A 20,407-nucleotide genomic window follows, 5' to 3' on the forward strand; every position below is an offset into this window, starting at 1 on the left:
ATGGTATAAATCAGAGAAGCAATTACCATTAATTTAGCTGGAAAATTTTTTGAGCATTCCGAGACCCCCAGAATAACCTCTTTTAGGCTTTTCTGATACCTTAGGACAATACGCACAAAATAAATTGACATAAAAGCACTGATACCCACAGACACAGTTCAGAGCTGCAGCAGCTTGGTGCTGAGGTGCATTGTAGGTCCTGGGGAAGGAGCTTGGAGGGGCTGCTCTTGCTGCTTGGGTTCCTGCTGCCTCTATAACGGCTTTGCAACCCAAAAGCCAAATGCTGTTTTCCGTGTGTGTGTGTGTGTGTGTGTGTGTGTGTGTGTGTATGTATGTGTATGTTAAAAGCAAAAATCTTTGGACTTCCTTCAGTTATCAAAAGCAGCTGCTAATGTAGGTCTCTCATAAAGGTGAAGTCGTGTAACCACGACCTTTGGAAAAGCAGAGGTAGGATACCTGTATTTAGAACCGTGCATATAACACATAACAGGGTTGTGTGTTAGCTCTTGTCATCATTAGCAGTACTGTTTTGCTTCAGTAGAAAAAGGCTCTTCGAGGATCCTCTTAAATCTTAATCTATTTCTACTCTATATTCCATTTTCCTTCACGTGCTGTATCCCCTCAGTGTATCCCTCACACTCCCTTGCCCCACTCCCCATGTTCATTTGTCTCTACTTCAACAGTCTTTCTCTGAGAAACAAATTCTTCAGAGAAATTACCGGACTGTGGGAAGACAGTACAAGAAGAGGTGCTCCCTTGTTTTCTCAGGGTGTGCAAAGACACGTCTGATGAGGAAGCCCAGAAGTTGCTGGACGCTTAAGAGTTAGGAATCCACACCTTATCGTTAAGGGTGATTATAATGATCACAGTGGCGAAGGTGGTTCCTGGTAGTGGTGCCCCTGATTTTAGAAAATGAGATAAGGCCTCAGGGTGACAAGGCCTGGGGCTCTTAGCCTTAGATGCTTTGTGCCCAGACAGTGTTTGGTGTCCGTTGGATGTAGGTGAGTCACTTCTCTGTAAAATGTCTGTTCTACTTCACATGGGGGTTGAGAGGCTAAAATAAAATGAAAAACATAAAGCTCTGTAAAAAGTACAACATGTTTTTAATTGGATGCGAGAAGCCTGGAAATGAGACTGGAGGGCCAGGCCAGGGCAGCTAGAGCGTCTGGCTTCCTTTCTCTCCCTTGCACGTATGGCTTACTTCACAGCCTCACCATCTCTGGCATGTTTTACTGACTACTTCGGTTTGTGTTCCGGGGGCCACTGGGTCTAAATCACTTGGCTGTTTCTTAGAATGCAGATTCTTGAGCCCCATATCGGACTTACTGAATCAGAATATCTGGATGAGGGTCCTAGGAACTGGCGTTTTAAATTATTTCCCAGGCAAATTTTAGATACATTACTATTTGAGAATTGCTGGTCTCAACTGAAATGGGAGTCCACTTTCTCAGGGAACATTTTCTGTAGCCTGTTGTGAAGATATCCGATATAGGATTATTGGGATTAGAGCTAAAGACATGTTCTTCCGTTTGACAGAAACCTGACACAGTAACATTTTCTGTGAAAGACTAACTAAACCATTTCAGAGCATCATTGAGGAGGGTAACTTCACCATTTTCTTTTATAAAGTTATGCAACTTTGATAGTAGAACCTGAAAAAGGTAGCACTATAAGGAAATTCACAGTCAGATGTTACTTATAAATATATATGCAAAGACTAAATATAAATATTTGAAAATTCCAAGATTCAATTTAAATATACCATGAATTAGGGATGCCTGGCTGGCTCAGTTGATAGAGCATGTGACTCTTGATCTCAGGGTTGTGTTTGAGTCCCATGCTGGGTGTAGAGATAACTTAAATATAAAATCTTAAAAAATATATACCATGAATATATTATGATTTAGAACAGAAGGACAAGAAGACAAATAATAGGAGGAATGTTATAATTTATGATACCAATTGATTGATGGAAAAAGACTAAATAATCACTTCATTATATGCTGATGAGGCATTTAATAAAATTCAGTCTTGTTTTTTGGTCAGGTACTTATTTCAAAAAATGATATGGAATTTTTACCTTGCACTATAACAGCATACTAGAAGCACAGTCATTTAAATTTTGGAAACATACCTGGTGTCCCTGCGATCATATAATCCACAGGCCAGGATTAGGGTGAGGGGAGTGAAGTACTTACTGGAGGTGGGTGTGGGCTGGGGCCAACCTTGTGCAAGTGCAGGGTCAGACTCTGTCTTTAATTTTTTGTATTCAGTTATCATGGATATTTTGCATTAATTTTGACTTACAAAATATTCCACTAAAATGTTTATCTTGATTAGAGTCTTTCCATATCTTCTTAAAGTTGTGCATCACCCAAGTTACTCCCCTCATCCTAAATCCAGCCCTGGAGAAGGAGGGGTTTGCAATTTCAAATAGTGTAGTTATGGAGTCAAAAAGGATAGTCAAAGAATCAAACGGTGATCAAAATAAACTTTAGATTTGTTGGATCTTTTTTTTTTTCTTTGATTCTTTACATTTTCTTTTAAATAAATTTATTTTGTAAATTCTTGTTACATTTGAATTTATTCTGTCAGTATGTTACCTTCTTAAGTTAGATTCTTACTGATTTCTAGCTTTTTTACTATAAGCATTAAGGTAAAAATTTCCCTTAATACATATTTTAGCTGAATTCCCATGCTTGAATATGGAGTATTTTCGGTAGCATTCATGTCCAGATATTTCCTTACACTGGGTTTTTTTTTTTTCTATGACCCATATGTCAAACAGAAGTGTTTGTAATTTCCAGACTTCAGGGTTTTTAAAGTTACCTTTATTATTTTTAACCTAATTGAGTTATAAGATAATGTGTTCTGTTGGAAAATATTTTTTTGAAATTAGGTAAAACAGACTTTATGGCCTGCTGTCTAATCAGTTTTCTGTGTGTTTCAAAAGAATGTACACTTTCCTTACCTGAGTGGCCTACACATACATATACACGTAAACACCCATTAAATCCAGCTTTTTAATTATGCAGTTCAAATCTTCCTGTACTAATTTTTGCTGTTTAATCAATTATTGAGAATGTTTGCTTTAAATCCTCTAATATGATGGAATTTTCTTTTTTTTTTCTGTACTTTAAATTTTTGCTTTAGGTATTTTGACGCCATGGTTATCCAGTAACTATGACAGAATTATGTCTCAGGCAGATTTGAACTTGCCTTTTGTCAGTTTAGCAACCAAGGAGAAACGATGTCTTTTATTATACTGCTTTAGTTTAAAATGTCTTTCAAAGACTCTAATTGGTTCACTATGGTTCCAGTGGTGGAGTAAAACACACTTTTTAGGGATTTAAAATCATGGCTCTTACGTAAGTGCAGAATGAGCACTTGTCAAAGACTTCTCAATGCATTAGTAGGGGAACCAGTGGGGTGTTGCTCTAAAAAGCATTTAAGGAACGAAGGTGTATATGTCCGTCAGAAATGGCATTTTTAAAAAAGTCAGAATAACATTTCAAGGTAAATATAAAACTGGTAAATGTCCGGGGTGCTTCGGTGGCTGAGTTGGTTGGGCCTCTGACTTTGACTCCAGGGTCCATCATATCCCCAGGTCCTGGGCTAGAGCTCAGGGGTTAGTCAGCTTGTCCCTCTGCCCCTCCCCCAGTTCGTTCTCTCTCTCTCTCTCTCTCTCTCTCTCTCTAAATCTTTAACTACTTTTTTTCTTTTGAAATGGCCTACAATGTAACAAGTGAGCTTTGGGATTATCTTTCAGTCACACAGAAGTCCTTTGCACTGCTAGCTCATAAGAATTATTTACATTGCTATCAGGTTTCTACAAAATAATCTCTACACCCTTAGCTGTGAATCTCCTGATCAGATAGCAGATTGAGAGTCAAAGAACTGTTAGATTTTTTAGTATGCCTCAGTTTATCTTTTTAAGAGCTTATTTGAGGGAAATCAGTTTCAACTGCGCAGCATCAAAGGAAGTGGCAAGAAGGGCTCCACCCAAAAACAGCGAGGAAAAAGTCTTTTAATAGAGGTGTGAGAGCAGAACAAATTATTTGAATGGCGATAGCTTATGCGTCATAAGCTTTCTTTGGAAAAGGCTAGTTGGCTGTTTGTGATTGGTTGTCCTTAGGTTTCTGTTTACCTTGAGGCATTTACAGGTTTATGTTTTGATCTGCTTGGCTAGTGTCAGCACGCTATGAAGGCGCACACGGGAGTGTCCTTCCGCAACGTCAGCTTCATTCAGTCATAAAGCAAAGTTAGCATAATTATAAAGCACCATGTGATTAACGGGGCTTCTTATAAGACACACAAAGCAATGCACAAGACAAGTCCTACAACAAACAACCTCTGTAACAAACCGAACGTGTTCTGTCTTCACAAACCAAACGTCAAGTCAGCGCATTGTTAAGTTCCTGGCCCCGTGTAGGTTGGCTCTCAGCACTTACTGCTTGTTATGTTCAAGTGGTGAAGGATCGCTGTTCTTTGCAGAGATCAGAGCCTACAGCAGCTAACTTTTTGAAGTGGTCAGACATAAAGGGGTTAGTGCTTGGAGAGTCTAACAGTTGCTGCAAAAATCCTGCCTTGTTGAAGGTATTAGTCAGTCTTGGGCCCTCGCAGACCTGCTCTGTTTCTGTTGGTTCTAAGTTCTGAGGGTGTCATCAGCCGGTGCTGGTCTTTGCAATATCTGGTCTCAGCTGAAATGCCCTAGTTGCTTGTGTCACTGCTTGATGCCGTCTTGCTCGCTACAATTGACTACAACAGGCTGCTACGATTTTAGAAGCATTATGATTTTCATACCTCAATTGAGTTATCTTTTAAAATGGAGGCTAAAAGATATTTATGTCTCACTAACCCCTCTGAATCTTAGTCTAGGAGCAAATGAACTTTAGGGTGAGGGAGGTGTAGAAAAAGGCAGGACAACCGTCTTCACCCAACTGTGCTACTGTGATTTATGATAAATATATTTCGGTCTTCAAGCTTCCTGGCTCACAGCTCTAGAAATTTCCTAAGAAAACCCTTGGAATTTCCTAAGCCATAAGAGCAAAGGGTGCATCTTTTGTTATAATATTTGGACTTTCATCCTCAGTTCCTGAAATTGCCCCAGAGCCATGAAGGTGATATCAGTGTCTTGTTATTCGTAATGAGCCCCTTCCAATGATGAGTTTTTGTTAATGAGGTGACCTTTGGAAATCCCCTGAGGATGAGGGGCTGGCTGGGGGGGGGGGGTGGACCAACCTTGATTTGGAGCTTAGAATTTTCAGTCGCAGCCCCTGATGGGGGCGGGGTGGGGGGGGGAGTGTTGGAGGTTGAATTCCAATAGCCAGTGGTTTTATCAGTCCTATGTAATGGAGCCTCCATAAAAACCCAAGAGTGTTTGGAGAACTTCCAGGATGGTGAACCTGAATGTATGATCCTGCTAGTCCCCAACTCCATGGGAACAGAAGCTCCTGCTCTTAGGGACCTTGCCCTACATCTCTCTTCATCTGGCTGTTCATATACTACTTCTATAGTATTGTAATAATCCAGTAATAGTGAGGTGGCGAACAAAGGTAAAAGAAAAATTAGACCTCCTTACAACTTAACAGCCCATTGACAAGTACTTAAGACCAGCAGAGTGACCTTCCTCATTGCTTGGCTGCCTCAATGTCAATACTTTGTTAGAGGCAAAAGGCAACCACTGCTTGATGCGTGACATTAGCCTGACCTCCAGGATCCTGTAAAAATCCCTTTGGAAACTTACTTTATCTCTACCCTGCCCCCCCCCACCCCCAAGATAGATGTTAGCAGTCATCCTCCAAGCATATGGCCCACCGATCAACTTCTGAAGGATCTCATGATTAGTTTCACTAGACAGTAGTAAATGACCTTTTCCTAACAGCAGCTGGGCCCTTCAAGGTCCTAGAAACCTTGCTTCGAAATTCCTTAGACTTATGCTATCCCCAGCCCCCTCCCAACTTGACAGTATATAATTGGCCACTCCTCACAACCCCAATGCAGCTCTCTTTGCCCACAGGTCCTGTCTTCATGCTTTAATAAAAACACCCTTTTTGCACCAAAGATATCTCAAGAATTCTTTCTTACTGTTCAGTCCCGAACCCCAGCATTTCGTATCAGTAAGTATACTGCTTTCCTGAGTCTGTGAGCCACTCTAGCAAGTTAATCGACCCCAAGGAGGGGGCCATGGTGTCACCAAACTATCACAGGTGCTAAAAAAGAATGGCTGAGCCTCGGCCCACTGCCACAGCCAACTGCTCCCTTCCAGGGAATCCCAAGGGGGCTGCACACATTGAAAGCATAGTTCCTGGCTGGGTCTGCCAACACTGCTGCTGAACAAACTGATAAACTTGTCATAAGAGAAGTCAGTAACTCAAGAAACAAGAGTTAGGAAGAGAAAGGAAGAAATTTATTTTGGGTGCTGGTAGCTGAGGGAGGTGAGGCTCAGGCCTGAACAGCCTCTCCAACAGCAGGATGGACACCCAGAGTTTTGCAGACAGGTTCAAGGTTGGAGGGGGGTGGTACCTGTGAGACAGCAGGCAGAGAGCACGTGATGGGGGGGGTCGGTATGTGTTCAGCACATGATCTTGGGCAGGGAAGGGGACTTGTGGGGTGTGGTCTCCTAGGCATTCCATTGCTATCAGGGCTTTTCTGGTCTGGCCACTGGAATGTTCCAGTTATCCTCAATGCCTCAGGAAAGTGCAATAAATAACTGTTGGGTGTTGAGGAAGAGGGGTCGCTGACTGACTGTGACTTATGAATAGCCAGTTCGAAGCACAGATTAACAACCGGGACTTCCAATCGGCATCTGATGTGGGGGCAGGCTTGTGGGACTCAGTTCTTCCTAACCTGTGGAATGTGATGCTATTTCTAGGTAGGTGGTGTCTGAATTGAGTGAATTTGTAGGATATTCAGTCAGTGTCTCAGGAGAATTAATTGGTGGGAAAAATACATGGTACCTTAACATGGTCAATATACTTCTTTAAGAGTGAAAGAGAGAAGGGAAAACTAGATTGAAAAGGTATGTTCTTTCCAGTCTACTTAGTCCAGCTTATTTTAGGTCATCATTTCCTGTCTGGTCTCCTGGCTTCTCCCTTATTGCATTCTACTCTGTTCTCCACACCAAAGTAGTTTTTTTAAAAACAAAATAGAAAACTATATTGAGGTCTTTTTTCCCTTTCCTTCCACCTCTAATGCTTTACATTCAGCTTTGTCTCTTGACCCCCTCCAACAGTGTAAACCTTTGACAGTGTTATTTCAAACAGAATACTGTGTCCAGCTTATCATTTTGTCCCCATTTCCTTTTGCACATGATGTTCCCTCTAATATTTTTGTCTTCATTCCTTTATTTTTTAATCATAGGTCCTTTACCAGAAGATAAGTAAGGTCTAAGAGCAGATTAAAGGGTGGGAACTAGCAGGTTCCTTTATAGCAATAGGAGGAAGAAAGACTATGAACTCACATATTGTTAATATTTTTGTCTTTCAGATGAAATTAGTTGTTTAAGCAGCGCCCTCTCCTATTTGTCTTTACCTCAGAATCTCCAATACCTAGTACAGTGCCTGACTTATCATAGGTGCCCAATAAATATTTTTTGAATGAATGGAAGAGTATGTGAATGATGTGAGAGCTGGATCAAATTCTCCTTATTTAAAAGGCAGCATAATTTGGGCACCTAGGTGGCTCAGTCGGTCAAATGTCTGATTCTTGGTTTTGGCTCAGGTCATGATTTCAGGGGTCCTGGGTTGAGACCCGCATCGGGTTGGGTTCTCTGCTTGAAGATTCTTTCTCTCTGCCCCTCCCCCCACTTGCATGCTTGAGCATGCTCTCAAAAATTTTAATAACAAAAAGAATTTTGTTCCACTTTCCAATATGTCACTCTCCCCTCTCACCGAACAACATGGTGATTTCTTCTCAATATCTTGAATGTTGCAAGTTTTTCACCACCAGTCCTTTGCATCGGTGATCTTCTCTGTCCACTGTGCGTTTCCACAGAGCTGACTCTTGACCATCCTTCACACGGCAGTTTAAATATCCCTTGTCAAAAATTTGGTTGAGCACTGTTCTCTGAAATACCACTGCCCCCCCTTTCCTAACAGAGCATAGGTGTTTCTTTCCTACAGCTGCTCAAAGATTTCCTTATTGTCTATTTTCATCGACACAGTGTAAGTTCAGTGAGTGCAGGAACCATGGCTTTTTTTTTCCTTCACTGTTCTATTTCCAGCCCACAGCACAGTGTCTTGTGCAATGTGGGCTTTCATTGAATGACTGAATGAAAGCAAAAATATCCCACTCCTCCTGGAGGCATCTGTATTACTTCCCAACTTACTAGCAACTCAGTGAAGTTGTGACTCCCACAGCTTGGGAATGCCCAACTTTTAGGAAACTCCTGGATTTGCATCCTCTGCATTCTGCTGTTGTCCCTGGATTCCAACTCTGGTGGGGAGGAGGACGCTTATTTCCATTTCGCTTTTGTGAATCATTAAGTGTGGGAATCTGCCCTTGGGACCTGGACGAAGCCTGGAAGGAAGGCGGGCCAGGAGATTCATGCGGAGCTTCCGGGTTGATGTGGAGGGGGAGAAGGCAAGCTCAGCAGGCTGGGGAGGGCAGAGCAGGGTGCACAGATGCGTCGGGGGCGCGGTGCTGCTGGCGGGCCTAGCTTTTGGCAGGTGGGGGCGAGGTCTGTCCTGACCAGGCTTGCGGGGAGCAGGAGTCACAGGTCATGTAGTCTTCTCCTGGAGCTTGTGTCCCTAAGGCAGGCACCCTCAGAACTCGGCTTGGGGCGCCATTCATGGCATGGAAGTGCTTGGAAAGGAAGGAACCTCAACCCTAGTCTCCAAAGCCAGAGAAAGCAGGACCCTGGACAGCGCTTAGAGGCTGCTGGGGCAATTTCGGCACTCCTAATAAAGCTGAGATCCCAATCTGTGGGGCCACTCTCCTAAAGTTGGGCAGAAATGGATTTCCTAAAAATGGACACCTGTTATCATTCACCAAAATAATATAAATATCTTTGAATCAAGAGGAACATTAAAAAAACAGTCTTTTGGTTCATATTATTTGAATAAATGAGGGAGTATTAATAGATTCATAGAGAAGTACAAACGTGGTAGCCAGGGGCTGGAGGGAATGTGGAGTTGTTTAATGGGTACAGGCTTAGTTTTGCTAGATGAAAAGAATTCTGAGATTGGTTTCACGAAGTGAATGTACTTAATGCTACTGTAAAGAGAAACTCTTATTTTCATTTACATTAAACACAATACTCTGAATACTGCACTACCTCTGACACTTCAGGTCACCACATGTGTACACATCCAGAAATTCTCCAACACCAGCTGGGTGTCCTGCAGTTCACCTCAGCTCTGACACCTGGAGAGAGCCTCAGATCCCACAGGTTGAAAGCTCAGTCCTGCAACACTGCCCCTCCTCCCGGCTCTTTAGATGCCTATCACAAGTCCAGATTGTACCTGTGCTTCTGACCCACCAGCTATGAAGCAGAGATTCCCAGGACCCCCTCTTCAGGTTTGATTAATTTGTTAGAGTGGTTCACAAAACTGAGGAAAACATTTTACTTAAGAATACCAGTTTGTTACAAATGGTATAACTCAGAAACAACCAGATGGAAGACATGCTTAGGGCAAGGTATGGGGAAAGGGTGCAGAGCTTCCATGCACTTCCTGAGCAAGACTGCCACTCTCCCAGCATCTCCTCATTCACCAGCCTGGAAGCTCTCCAAACCCAATGCTTTTGGATTTTTATGGAGGCTTTGTTACGTATGTGTGATTGATTAAATCACTGGCCATGGTGATTGAGTTCAATCTCCTGCCCCTCTCCTCTCCAGAGATGTGGGGGCGGGTGGGGCTGAAAGTTCCAACCCTCTAATCATGAGGTTGGTTCCCTTGGCAACCAGCCACCATCCTCAGGTGCTTTCCAAAAGTTACTACATTAACATAAACTTAGGTATGACTATAAGGGGCTTGCTATGGTTAACAAGACACTCCTTTCACCGTTATGGCCCTGGAGCTATTTCAGGAATCTATGACAAAAGACTAAATATTAAGAGATGCTCCCATTGTTCTTATTCCTCAGGAAATGCCAAGGGTTTTAGGAGCTATGAACCAGAAATCATGGACCAACACCAAAATATAGAATAAACCACAACATCACAGCTACTCAACTGTATACCTAAAAATGGTTAAGGTGGCAAATTTTATGTTAGGTGTATTTACCACAATTTTAAAAAATTAAAATTTAAAAAAGGCAGTGCCCAAGCTGCAGAGTGACTGGGAGGCTCCCTCCTCACTGTCACGGAGCTTGTGGCATGGTATAGTGCCACGGGATCATTCCATGTGTCTGGATAGCTGGACCGGAACTCAGTCCCTGAAGATACTGGAAACAGACTCAGGGTCCCAGTCCACAAGCGTTAGTGCTGCTTCCACAGATACTTCCCTGACCTTCCTATTAGGAAGGACAGGGATCTCATTCAGTTGACTCTCCTTTCTACGCTGAGGAAATGGGGACCTTCATGGCAGTACCTTTGTTCTCTCCAGCTCTTCCTTGTCAGGGCTTAGCCCTTTGCAGAGATTATTATTGTTACTAGAGAAGGGTGATTCTTCTTTTTCTTGAAATGTCATCTTTATTCCCTGATAGTGGATAGATTTCTTTTTTCGTCTTGGAGCTTCTCTACCCGCTAAGTCCCCATACTGTAGCTGGTGCGGTACTCCATAGGGAATGCCTCTGCACCCCCTTGCCTGGCTCTCCGTCCTTTGATGTACCCTTCCCCATCCACCAGTATTCACATCTTCGTTAATTATTAAGATCTACAGTTTGCTGCCAGTAGTTGTAAAAGGAGTGGCAAATAGTATTCTTTTTCATGGACACCTGGGGGACAGCTGTAAACATATAAAATGCTTATCCATTATCATTTTGCAATTTCAGGTATTGTAATTATTACTTAAAAATATTTCAAAATGAGGGGTACCTGGCTAGCTCAGTCAATTAAGCCTCCAACTCTTGATCTCAGCTTAGGTCTTGATCTCAGGGTCTTGAGTTCAAGCCCTGTGGTTGGGCTCCACGCTGGGTGTGGAACCTGCTTAGAAAACAAAATTCAAAATCAGTGGCCCAGACCATGAGTGTTAGAACTTAAAACAACCATGTATGTTAGAACCTCTTCATTGTAATTTAGCAGGGCAGAAATTCAGGTGGCCTGGGGCTCCCATGTGCAACTGGCAGTTTTGTTGGGACTGAGCCCTTAATCTGTGGGGTCTGTGATAACTCCAGGGAATTAGTGTCAGAAGTGAGTTGAGTTGTATGACACCCCACTGGTGTCAAAGAATTGAGAACTGTTGTTAGAAAATGACACACCACCTCCCCCTTGATTACTAAAATAGCCTCCTGGCCACCTACAAATTTAGGAATAACCACAACCTCCTCAGTTTCCATAATTCACTAGAAAGACCCACAGAACTCAGTGAAGTGCTACAGTTAACGATTACAGTTTATTATAAAGGACGCAAATAAACAACCAAATGAAGAGGTACGTAAGGCAAGTTCAGGGAGTGGGTCTGCAGCTGCCACACCCCCTCCAGGCAAGTGACCCTCCCAGCACATCCGTGTGGTCACTGAACAGGAAGCTCCCTGAACTCTGTTGTTTAATGTTTTCATATGACCTTTCACTGCAGAGGCATGATTGATTAAATCATTGGCCATGGTGAATGAACCCAATCTTCAGGCCCTTTCCCCTTTTCAGAGTCAGGTTCTAACCCTCTGATCACATGGCTGGTTCCTCTAGTGACCAGCTACCATCCTGAAGCTATTTAGGGGCCCCCTAGGAGTTACCCCATTAGCATAAACTCAGATATGGTGGAAAGAGTTTATGGGTAACAAAAGACACCTCTATTGCTTAGGAAATACCAAGGGTTTTAGACAAAGATTAAGTTTGTTTTTTTATTGTGCCCCAGGCCACCTCTGGTCTTTGACCATAAATCCCTTATAGCAAAAAGATCATATCTGTCTGAACATAACAGATAACAGCAACATTTGGAGGAGTCAATGTGGGGTAGAGATAGGAGGCTTTTAACTCAATTTCCCAATACATCTGACCATCAATATCAGTATTACAATTTTACCAACAATGTAGGTATAAGACCATATTTCATTATGGTAAACATAATATGAAAAATAAAAGTCAAAAGATACTGGCCTATTACAAAAGTCCCATTCAGTCCAGGCCTTCATCATATTGTATGAAAATATCTCCCAGAATGAGGTCACTCATGTTCACAGGCTTCCATTTGATCTTGGCATGTTCCAAAAGCAGGAGTGGCCTCAGTACTACATAGTTTCACTCTTTCAGGCATCTGGTATAATTGAGCTAAGAGATAGTATCATCTCCTGCTTTGAGCCTCTTTCTAAGTGTTAATGAATTTGAGTTTCCCTCATTATGTAACTTATTAATCTGTTTGTTTTCTCTCCATTTATACCCAAATGTTTCCACCTTTCGAAGGGACATTAAATTCACTCACTGTGCAGATCTAGATTGCAGACAGCAATATTAGTCTAGCAGATACCTCCCCCTCAGTCCACTCCCATTTATTTAGAGTAGGGTTACACAGATACAGAATTAGTGGGCTATTTTTACTATTAGACATAGCTGCATTCACTGTTAATTACAGTTTTCCCAAATAGGGTAAAGGTACACTCCATCAGGTCCTTAGGAATTCTGACATAAGGATTTAAAATATAGTTTCTTACTTAGGAGTCATCCCTGCTTCTGGAACTTATAGCTGAAGCCTTGGTCCTGTGACCATTAGGTAAGAAAAAGAAAGTTGGGTGATAAGGGGAAGAAAGAAAATTTATAATGATTAGTCATCTTCCCACGGGAAGATGAATAGTCGTGCTACCATCCTCTTCCAGTCGTCTTTCCCAGATCCACCAGGAAAAAAAAAAAAAGGAGTCTGTTTAGTGAGGACAATACTTTAGCCCTGCTTATGCTGACTGTGAGCACATACTCAGGAGGACATGTAAGCCAGCCGTCATGTCTTTATCTCCCCATTTCAGATGAACAATGTTTAATTGCCCATTCCAATTCTCTATCAAACTATTACTACGAGGAAGATACATCTCTACTCTTTTTTGGACATTATGGGCTATAAAGCATGTTCCTTGGTCTGAAGAAATATGACTTGGTGATCCAAATTGGTGCAGTCTCTTCTGTCATGGTTCTTTTATAATACTCTGAATATTTGCATCTTCCACTGGGCTTACCCAAAGTCTACTTCAAAGTCAATAACTATTCTTATTAAGACCCCTTGGCTACCAGTATCAGTTTCACTTGCTAGCTGTGTTCCCCCAGGGAATTTGCCATATATCATCTGTAGTCTGTCTCTTTTGTTGGCAGAAAGAACAGTTGTTCGTGGCATTTTGTGCTCTAGGGGTGCAAGAGGAGTATGTCTAGATTCGGGCCATATCCGCATTGCTCCAATGTCTCTGCATTTCATACACGCAGGTAGCCGCCTCACACAAGTACATCGGCCTGTCCACTAGTGAATTCCAATCACCTTGGCAACCTGCGAAGTGGTTCTTGTGATGGGCATCAACATGTTCTACTGTAACACATCCCTCACATTCTCACAGTGATTTCAATAGGGCCATGCCTCATAGGGACATCTTTTTTAAATCTTTTATTTATTAAATAATCTCTGCCCCCCACATGGGGTTCAAACTTATGACCCCAAGATCAAGAGTCACATGCTTTGTCTACTGAGCCAGCCAGGTGCTCCAAGGGTATCTCTTTAATAGGTAAGCTTTCCATTGCTTTTCTGTCTGACCATATGGCCAGGCCAATGGACACCACCCACAAGTCAGTAAAAGCTCAAACCTAGGGGCTTTTATCATTGTTCAGTTCTTCAGTCACCACTAGGAAAACAGCATGTAATTCAGCCAACCACACTGATTTGTTTTTACCCTCCTCAAACACAGTTTTTAGCCTTCTAAACAGGATGCTGTCTGTTCACCTTGGAACTGCCATCCATAAACCAAGCAGCTACTTGTTGGTCAGTTAAAAAGCTGTTTACAGGGCACTGTTAATAAAACAGAATCTTGCAGCTCCTCATGTGGCTCCAAAGTCAGTCCAGGGGGCAGAGTCTGCTTGCCTTGCTTGTAAATCCACTGGGTAACTTTCTGTGTTCCTCTGACAGCATATTCCTATACAAACTGTTTCCACTTTATTATAGAAGTCTTCTGGGCACTGCCTTCCCCAGTAGTGTGTTGCTGTGACCTCACCCAATTATCAGTGATATTGCTGGGCTAAAGATTATTATTTTTCATTTAAAAATTTTTAATTATGGTTAAATACACTTAACATGAGGTCTACCATCAGCCGTTTTTACGTGTACAGTTCAGTAGTGTTAAGTATATTTACATCATTGTGCAACCAATCCCTGGAATTTTTTCATCTTGCAAAATTGAAGCTCTGTACCAATTAAACAACAACTCATCACCCTCAGCCCCTAGCAACCACTGCTCTACTTTCTCTTCCTATGAACTTGACCATTCTAGATACTTCGTATAAGTGCAATCATTATTCATTATCTTTTTGTGACTGGCATGTTTCACATAGCATACTGTCCTCAAGGTTCCTCCATATTGTAGCAGGTGTCAGGATTTCCTTCCTTTTTCAGGCTAATATTATATGTACATATACACTACATTTTGTTTATCCAGTCATCTGTGCATGGACAGTTGAGTTGCTTCCACCTCTTGGCTATTCACCTCTTGTGAATAATGTTGCTATGAATATGGGTGGGTGTACAAATACCCGAGACCCTGCTTTCAATTTTTTTGGATATATACCCAGAAGTAGATTGCTAGATCATATGATAATTCAGTTCTTTTTTTTTTTTTGAAGAACCACCGTACTGTTTCCCATAGTGGCTGCACCATTTTACATTCCTACCAGCATTGTACAAGTGTTCCAATTTCCCCATGTCCTTGCCAACATTTGTTATTTTCTGGGGGTTTGTTTGTTTTGGTTCTTTGATAGTAACCTTCCTAATGGGTGTGAGGTTATATGATCATTTATATCCTTTAGTCATAGGGCAGTTTCAGTTAATATCTAATAGCAAGCTAGTAACTGCCTCTCAAATGGAAACTCTCTAGTTCAAAGTCCCGGTAGTCATCACTGTGGGGCATTCACAGGCTTTGCCATAAGCTCCAGTTTATATTCCATATGGGTCTTTGGTACAGAGAATTTGCCCATACCAGCACTCCCGTTTTTATTTTATACTGTGTGGGCTTGGGAGTCTTATTTGTTCCCATTTAGCATGTCTCACTAATATTGCTTGAAGGGTGGATTTACATGCTTGGAGTTTTACAATACTAGGTAGGGGAAACATTACCAAACACAATATCCATCCACGTAATATACCCAGGTAAAAGAGAAACAGAGACCCAATCACTTCATGTAAACATTCTAGTTTTCACCCAAATCTCTACTTTAATCCTATCAATGCTTAACATTTCTATATTCTCTTGATCTGATTACAGCTCCTGTTAGGGAGACACCAATGGGGTTTTTTTTTAATAATATTTTATTATTTTAGTCACCATACAGTACATCCCTGGTTTTTGATGTAAAGTTCCATGATTCATTAGTTGCGTATAACACCCAGTGCACCATGCAATACGTGCCCAATGGGTTTTGATATTGCAGTGCACAAGGTTCCCTTGTCTAGGAGTCCCGGAAACTACTCTTGTCCACTGCTGCCCATATGTAAAAATTAATCAGGCAGTAAATATAAGATTCTATAAATAAACTTACAAACTTAGTGATTATAAGTTAGCCCTAAATAAAAACTTTCAAGGTAAACATTCGAAGAATAGAAATTGAAGGCAAAACTTCCATGTTAGTAGAAGAAAAAGAAAGAAGGAAAGACAAATCATTTACAAGAGAATGCAAGAAAGTTGGAAAAAAAGAGGCAAGAATGGGGCGCCTGGGTAGTGCAGTCGTTAAAGCGTCTGCCTTCGGCTCAGGGCGTGATCCCGGCGTGCCGGGATCGAGTCCCACATCGGGCTCCTCCGCTGGGAGCCTGCTTCTTCCTCTCTCACTCGCCTGCTGTGTTCCCTCTCTCGCTGGCTGTCTCTATGTCACATAAATAAATAAAATCTTAAAAAAAAAAAAAAAAAAAAAAGGCAAGAAAGGTGTGGTTAACAGCACACAATAAGCTGGCAGAAAGAAATCTGAAAAATATTGAGCTATATAAGTATTAGTTTAAAATAAAAATAGATAATGAGGATCATTACATAATAAAGACATTTATCAGAAATACATAGCAGTTCTCAATTTATATATCCAACAATATAATCTTAAATTATATGGAGCAAAAATGTACATAAAAATAAAGAGAAATTGCCAAATCCACAATTATGGGAAATTTTAAAAGCATTCTCAGTGATTGATAATTCTATCAGATAAAAATAGGATAAGCTAGATTTAAATATCTAAGGAAAGAATTCTACCCCAGTATTTAGAGAACACACTTTCCTCTCAAGCACATATGGAACATTACACAGACACAGATGCACAGCAGGTCACAAAACATGTCTCAGTAAGAACCAAAGAATGGAGATCATACAAAGCATTTTAAGAAATTACCTCCAAAATCTGTATGTTTGAAAATTTGAAAACATACTTCTTTGTAATTCATGAGTCAAGAAAGAACGATGTGAAAATGAGAAAATGTTAGGAACTGAACAACAGTGAAAACACCATTATCACAGCTCAGGACGTGATGTTAACTAGTACACAGAGAATAAGTTTTAAACTTAGATACAGCAATTAGAAGAAACATATTTTAAAACTCTTAATGCACTGTCTTACCTAAAAATTTAGAACAAAAATAATACAAACTGTAAATCCAAAGAATGTGGAAAAAAGAAAAGAAACACAATAATAGCAAAATCAAAACAGAGTATCAATGAAGAAAAACGGTGCTTCTTTGAAAAGATAAAAACTTCTCGTGAGACTGGTTACAAAACACAGCAAAACAGAACACAGCTATCCATAAAATAAAATTTTAAATTAAAGAAAAATTAATAACTTAGAAAAGCGTATCCTACAAAAACCAAATCAAGAAGAAATTTTTAAAAATCTGAATAGACTTAAAACTAAAAGAAATTTAGGAAAAAATCTTCCCAGCTCAATAAAGGAATGAAAATTATAGGCCAATGCCCTTTATGCTGAGAAAGGTAAAATTTCTAAGTAAAGTATATGCAAACAAAAATAAATTTCTTTAAAAATAAATACATCCTGACCAGGTAGGCTTACCTTAGAAATAAAATGATTTAATAAAATCTGTTACAGCAACTCATCTCATGAACTGATGTGACGCATTTAACTTCCATTCATGCACATTAAAAAAATATTAAAACCTTAAAAATGTATGCAGTAAAGTCAGAAACATAAAAATGCCTGCTTTCACCACCTCTTTCAACATTATGGAGCTGCTGCGGTAAAGCAGTGTAACACGTGCACATGTATATGTACACACATCACATACACAAATACTCAGGACTATTCAGTTAACTTTTCACATAGCAGCCTTTGGAAAAAATCTATTATTTTAAAAAGCCCCCAAACACACTATAGTATTTTTTTTTTTTTTAGAAAGTAGAGTAGGATGTCAGAATCTCAAGCAAAGCTATGTTCACCAAGTTACTCTTCACACTTAGTTCCATTCAGAGAATATTAAGGAACAAATGTGAATTGTGTAATTTGTTTGAACCCAAAATGTTTTGTTTCCCTGAAATGTACCTCCTCTTCGGAGAGTAAGAGGCAAAGGCTTTAGCTTGTTTTGCTTGCTCAGGTGCGACTGTGAGAAATGTTCAAGATTATAAAGTCCTTTTATTCCCTAAAGGTGACTTTCTGTGGAATACCTTTATTTTAAAGGGCAGCGCTACGGAAAACTGTGAGCCCTTTGAAGGTTGGCAAACGGAAGAAAATGGCGCCGAACAGGAAAATGGTGCATCCAAAGAATGACTCCCTCTTTTTTTGTTTTCCAGCAACCAACACCTTCCCCCACCAGGTCGTCTTCTCTTCCCCATTGACAAGTGCAAAAATTCTTAATACATTTTACGTACAAACTGCATTTTTAAACTTTAAATTTTTATTTCATTCTTCAGTGGATTTTTTTCCTGTTTAAAAATGGTTTGGCTAACTTGGATTAGAATGCATTATAATTTTTCTCATTAAGACTAATAGGGAATTTTTTTTTTTTTTTTTTTTTTTTAACCTAACGGCTTTTCGTTACGCAACTGAGCTTTCAGGAGTGACTTAAAGACAGTAAGCCAGGGACAGGCTGTCAAGCCGAAGTGGAAAGACTTTCCCCGAAGGCGCCCCCCCCCCCCCCCCCCCCCGGGCCCACCAGCCAATCACGACCAGAAAGAGCCCGGCCGGCTGCGCGCCCAGCCCCGAAGGCACCCACCCTGGCGTTCCGCCTGCGCAGCGGGGACGCCGACCGCGGTTCCGGGGCTCTGCGACGACGCGCTGCCCGACCGGTAGGAGCCGCCGTCGTCGAGCGGGCTCCCAGGCCACGACGGCTGCCGTCCCTTCGCCTACCCCCGCCACCGAGCCCTCGACCAGCAGACATGGTTGAGGCGGATCGCCCCGGGAAGCTTTTCATTGGCGGGCTCAACCCCGAAACCGATGAGAAAGGCCTCGAGGCCGCGTTTGGCAAGTATGGCCGCATCAGCGAGGTTCTCTTGATGAAAGATAGAGAAACCAGCAAGTCCAGGGGCTTCGCGTTCGTCACCTTCGAAAGCCCCGCAGACGCCAAGGCCGCCGCCAGAGACATGAACGGCAAGTCCCTGGATGGTAAGGCCATCAAGGTGGCCCAGGCCACCAAGCCGGCGTTTGAGAGCGGGCGGCGGGGCGGGCCGCCGCCGTCCCGCAGCCGCGGTCGCCCGAGGGGCCTGCGCGGGACCCGCGGGGGCGGCGGCGGCCCGCGGCGACCCCCGTCCCGGGGCGGGCCGGCGGATGACGGCAGCTACGCGGGGGATTTCGACCCGCGGCCCTCCAGGGCCCCACTGCCCATGAAGCGTGGGCCGCCGCCGCGCAGGCCCGGGCCGCCCCCCAAGAGGGCCGCGCCGTCGGGCCCGGCTCGCAGCGGCGGCGGAATGCGCGGGCGGGTGCCGGCCGCGCGGGGGCGAGATGGCTATGCGGGCCCGCCGCGCCGGGAACCGCCGCCCCCGCGCCGCGACCCCTACTTGGGCCCCAGGGAGGAGGGCTACTCGCCCAGAGACGGCTACTCGAGCCGAGACTACCCGAGCGCCCGCGACCCCCGCGAGTTTGCTCCCTCGCCCCGCGAGTACACCTACCGCGATTACGGCCACTCCAGTGCCCGGGACGACTGCCCGTCGAGAGGCTACGGTGACCGAGACGGCTATGGGGGGCGCGACCGCGACTACGCGGACCATCCGAGTGGAGGCTCCTACCGAGACCCCTTCGAGAGCTACGGGGACCCGCGCAGCGTCGGCGCAGCGCGGGGGCCCCCGCCTTCTTACGGCGGAGGAGGCCGCTACGACGACTACCGCGGCTGCTCGCCTGACGTCTACGGCGGCGGCCGCGACGGTTACGGCGGCGGCCGAAGCGACCGCTACTCGAGGGGCCGCGACCGGGTAGGCAGAGCCGACCGCGGGCTCTCCCCGTCCTTGGAAAGGGGGTGCCCTCCCCCGCGCGATTCTTACAGCCGCTCAGGCCGCAGGGTCCCCCGGGGCGGAGGCCGCCTGGGAAGCCGCTCGGAGAGAGGGGGAGGCCGAAGATACTAAGTACCAACAGACTTGGGACCAAAATTCCGTTTTCAAAGAAACTAACGAAGAGAAGAGTCTGTGCTCTGGTAAACTACCCAAGGACTAGTACAAGAAAGAGTTGTTTTTACCTTTTAAGAATTTTCTGTTAACTTCCTCTCCATAATTTTTGTGCTTTTGGGAGGAAAAAGTTAAAACTCGTTTAATTGCGTTTTGGAATTGTTAACGTTTCTTTCAACAAGCTCATGTTAAAAGTATAAGACTTGAACCTGCGTACTAGTCTTCTTATATTTTCAAGTAAAAATTCTTCTAAAGGCTTCCTCCCTTCTCAGTTTTCCTGATAAATGAGACAAACAGTTCTAAGATCTTTTACAAACATCTGCCCACCAAAAATGGAAAAACGGATCATTCTGTTATTTCAAACCAACTAGATTTTTTGGGGGGAAGAGTGAGAGGGAATTGGTGAATGCTACTCTTAAGATTTCAGGGTATCTTTCAAACCCAGGCTCAGTATTCCCAATATTTTTTTAAATGACCGGCAGCAACAACAGAAATCACTTAGATGCTTATTTAAAGGAAGTTCTAGTCACTCTGTAAGTCTTAAAAA

At 42.9% G+C, this 20,407-nt stretch overlaps 2 protein-coding genes across 2 annotated transcripts in view; both read left to right on the forward strand.

Moving 5' to 3' along the window:
- Positions 1–3,181, forward strand: part of NLRP14 (NLR family pyrin domain containing 14) — a 40,887-nt gene extending 37,706 nt beyond the window's left edge. The window contains 3 exon segments of the mRNA XM_048217433.1: positions 769–815; positions 818–893; positions 3,154–3,181. Of these exon segments, the coding sequence (XP_048073390.1) occupies positions 769–815; positions 818–893; positions 3,154–3,181 (151 nt within the window).
- Positions 3,182–18,642: 15,461 nt separating this feature from the next.
- RBMXL2 (RBMX like 2) lies at positions 18,643–19,934 on the forward strand. The gene has a single exon (XM_026486153.4). It carries the CDS (start codon positions 18,643–18,645, stop codon positions 19,819–19,821), a length of 1,179 nt encoding a protein of 392 aa, XP_026341938.1. The 3' UTR covers positions 19,822–19,934.
- The last annotated feature ends 473 nt before the right edge of the window (positions 19,935–20,407 follow it).

This window comes from Ursus arctos, unplaced genomic scaffold, assembly GCF_023065955.2.
Source record: "Ursus arctos isolate Adak ecotype North America unplaced genomic scaffold, UrsArc2.0 scaffold_22, whole genome shotgun sequence".
Taxonomy (NCBI): Eukaryota; Metazoa; Chordata; class Mammalia; order Carnivora; family Ursidae; genus Ursus; species Ursus arctos.

What these genes read in the sequence shown, in the direction of transcription:
- RBMXL2 (XM_026486153.4), top strand. Translation starts at nt 18,643, where the DNA reads ATGGTTGAGGCGGATCGCCCCGGGAAGCTTTTCATTGGCGGGCTCAAC.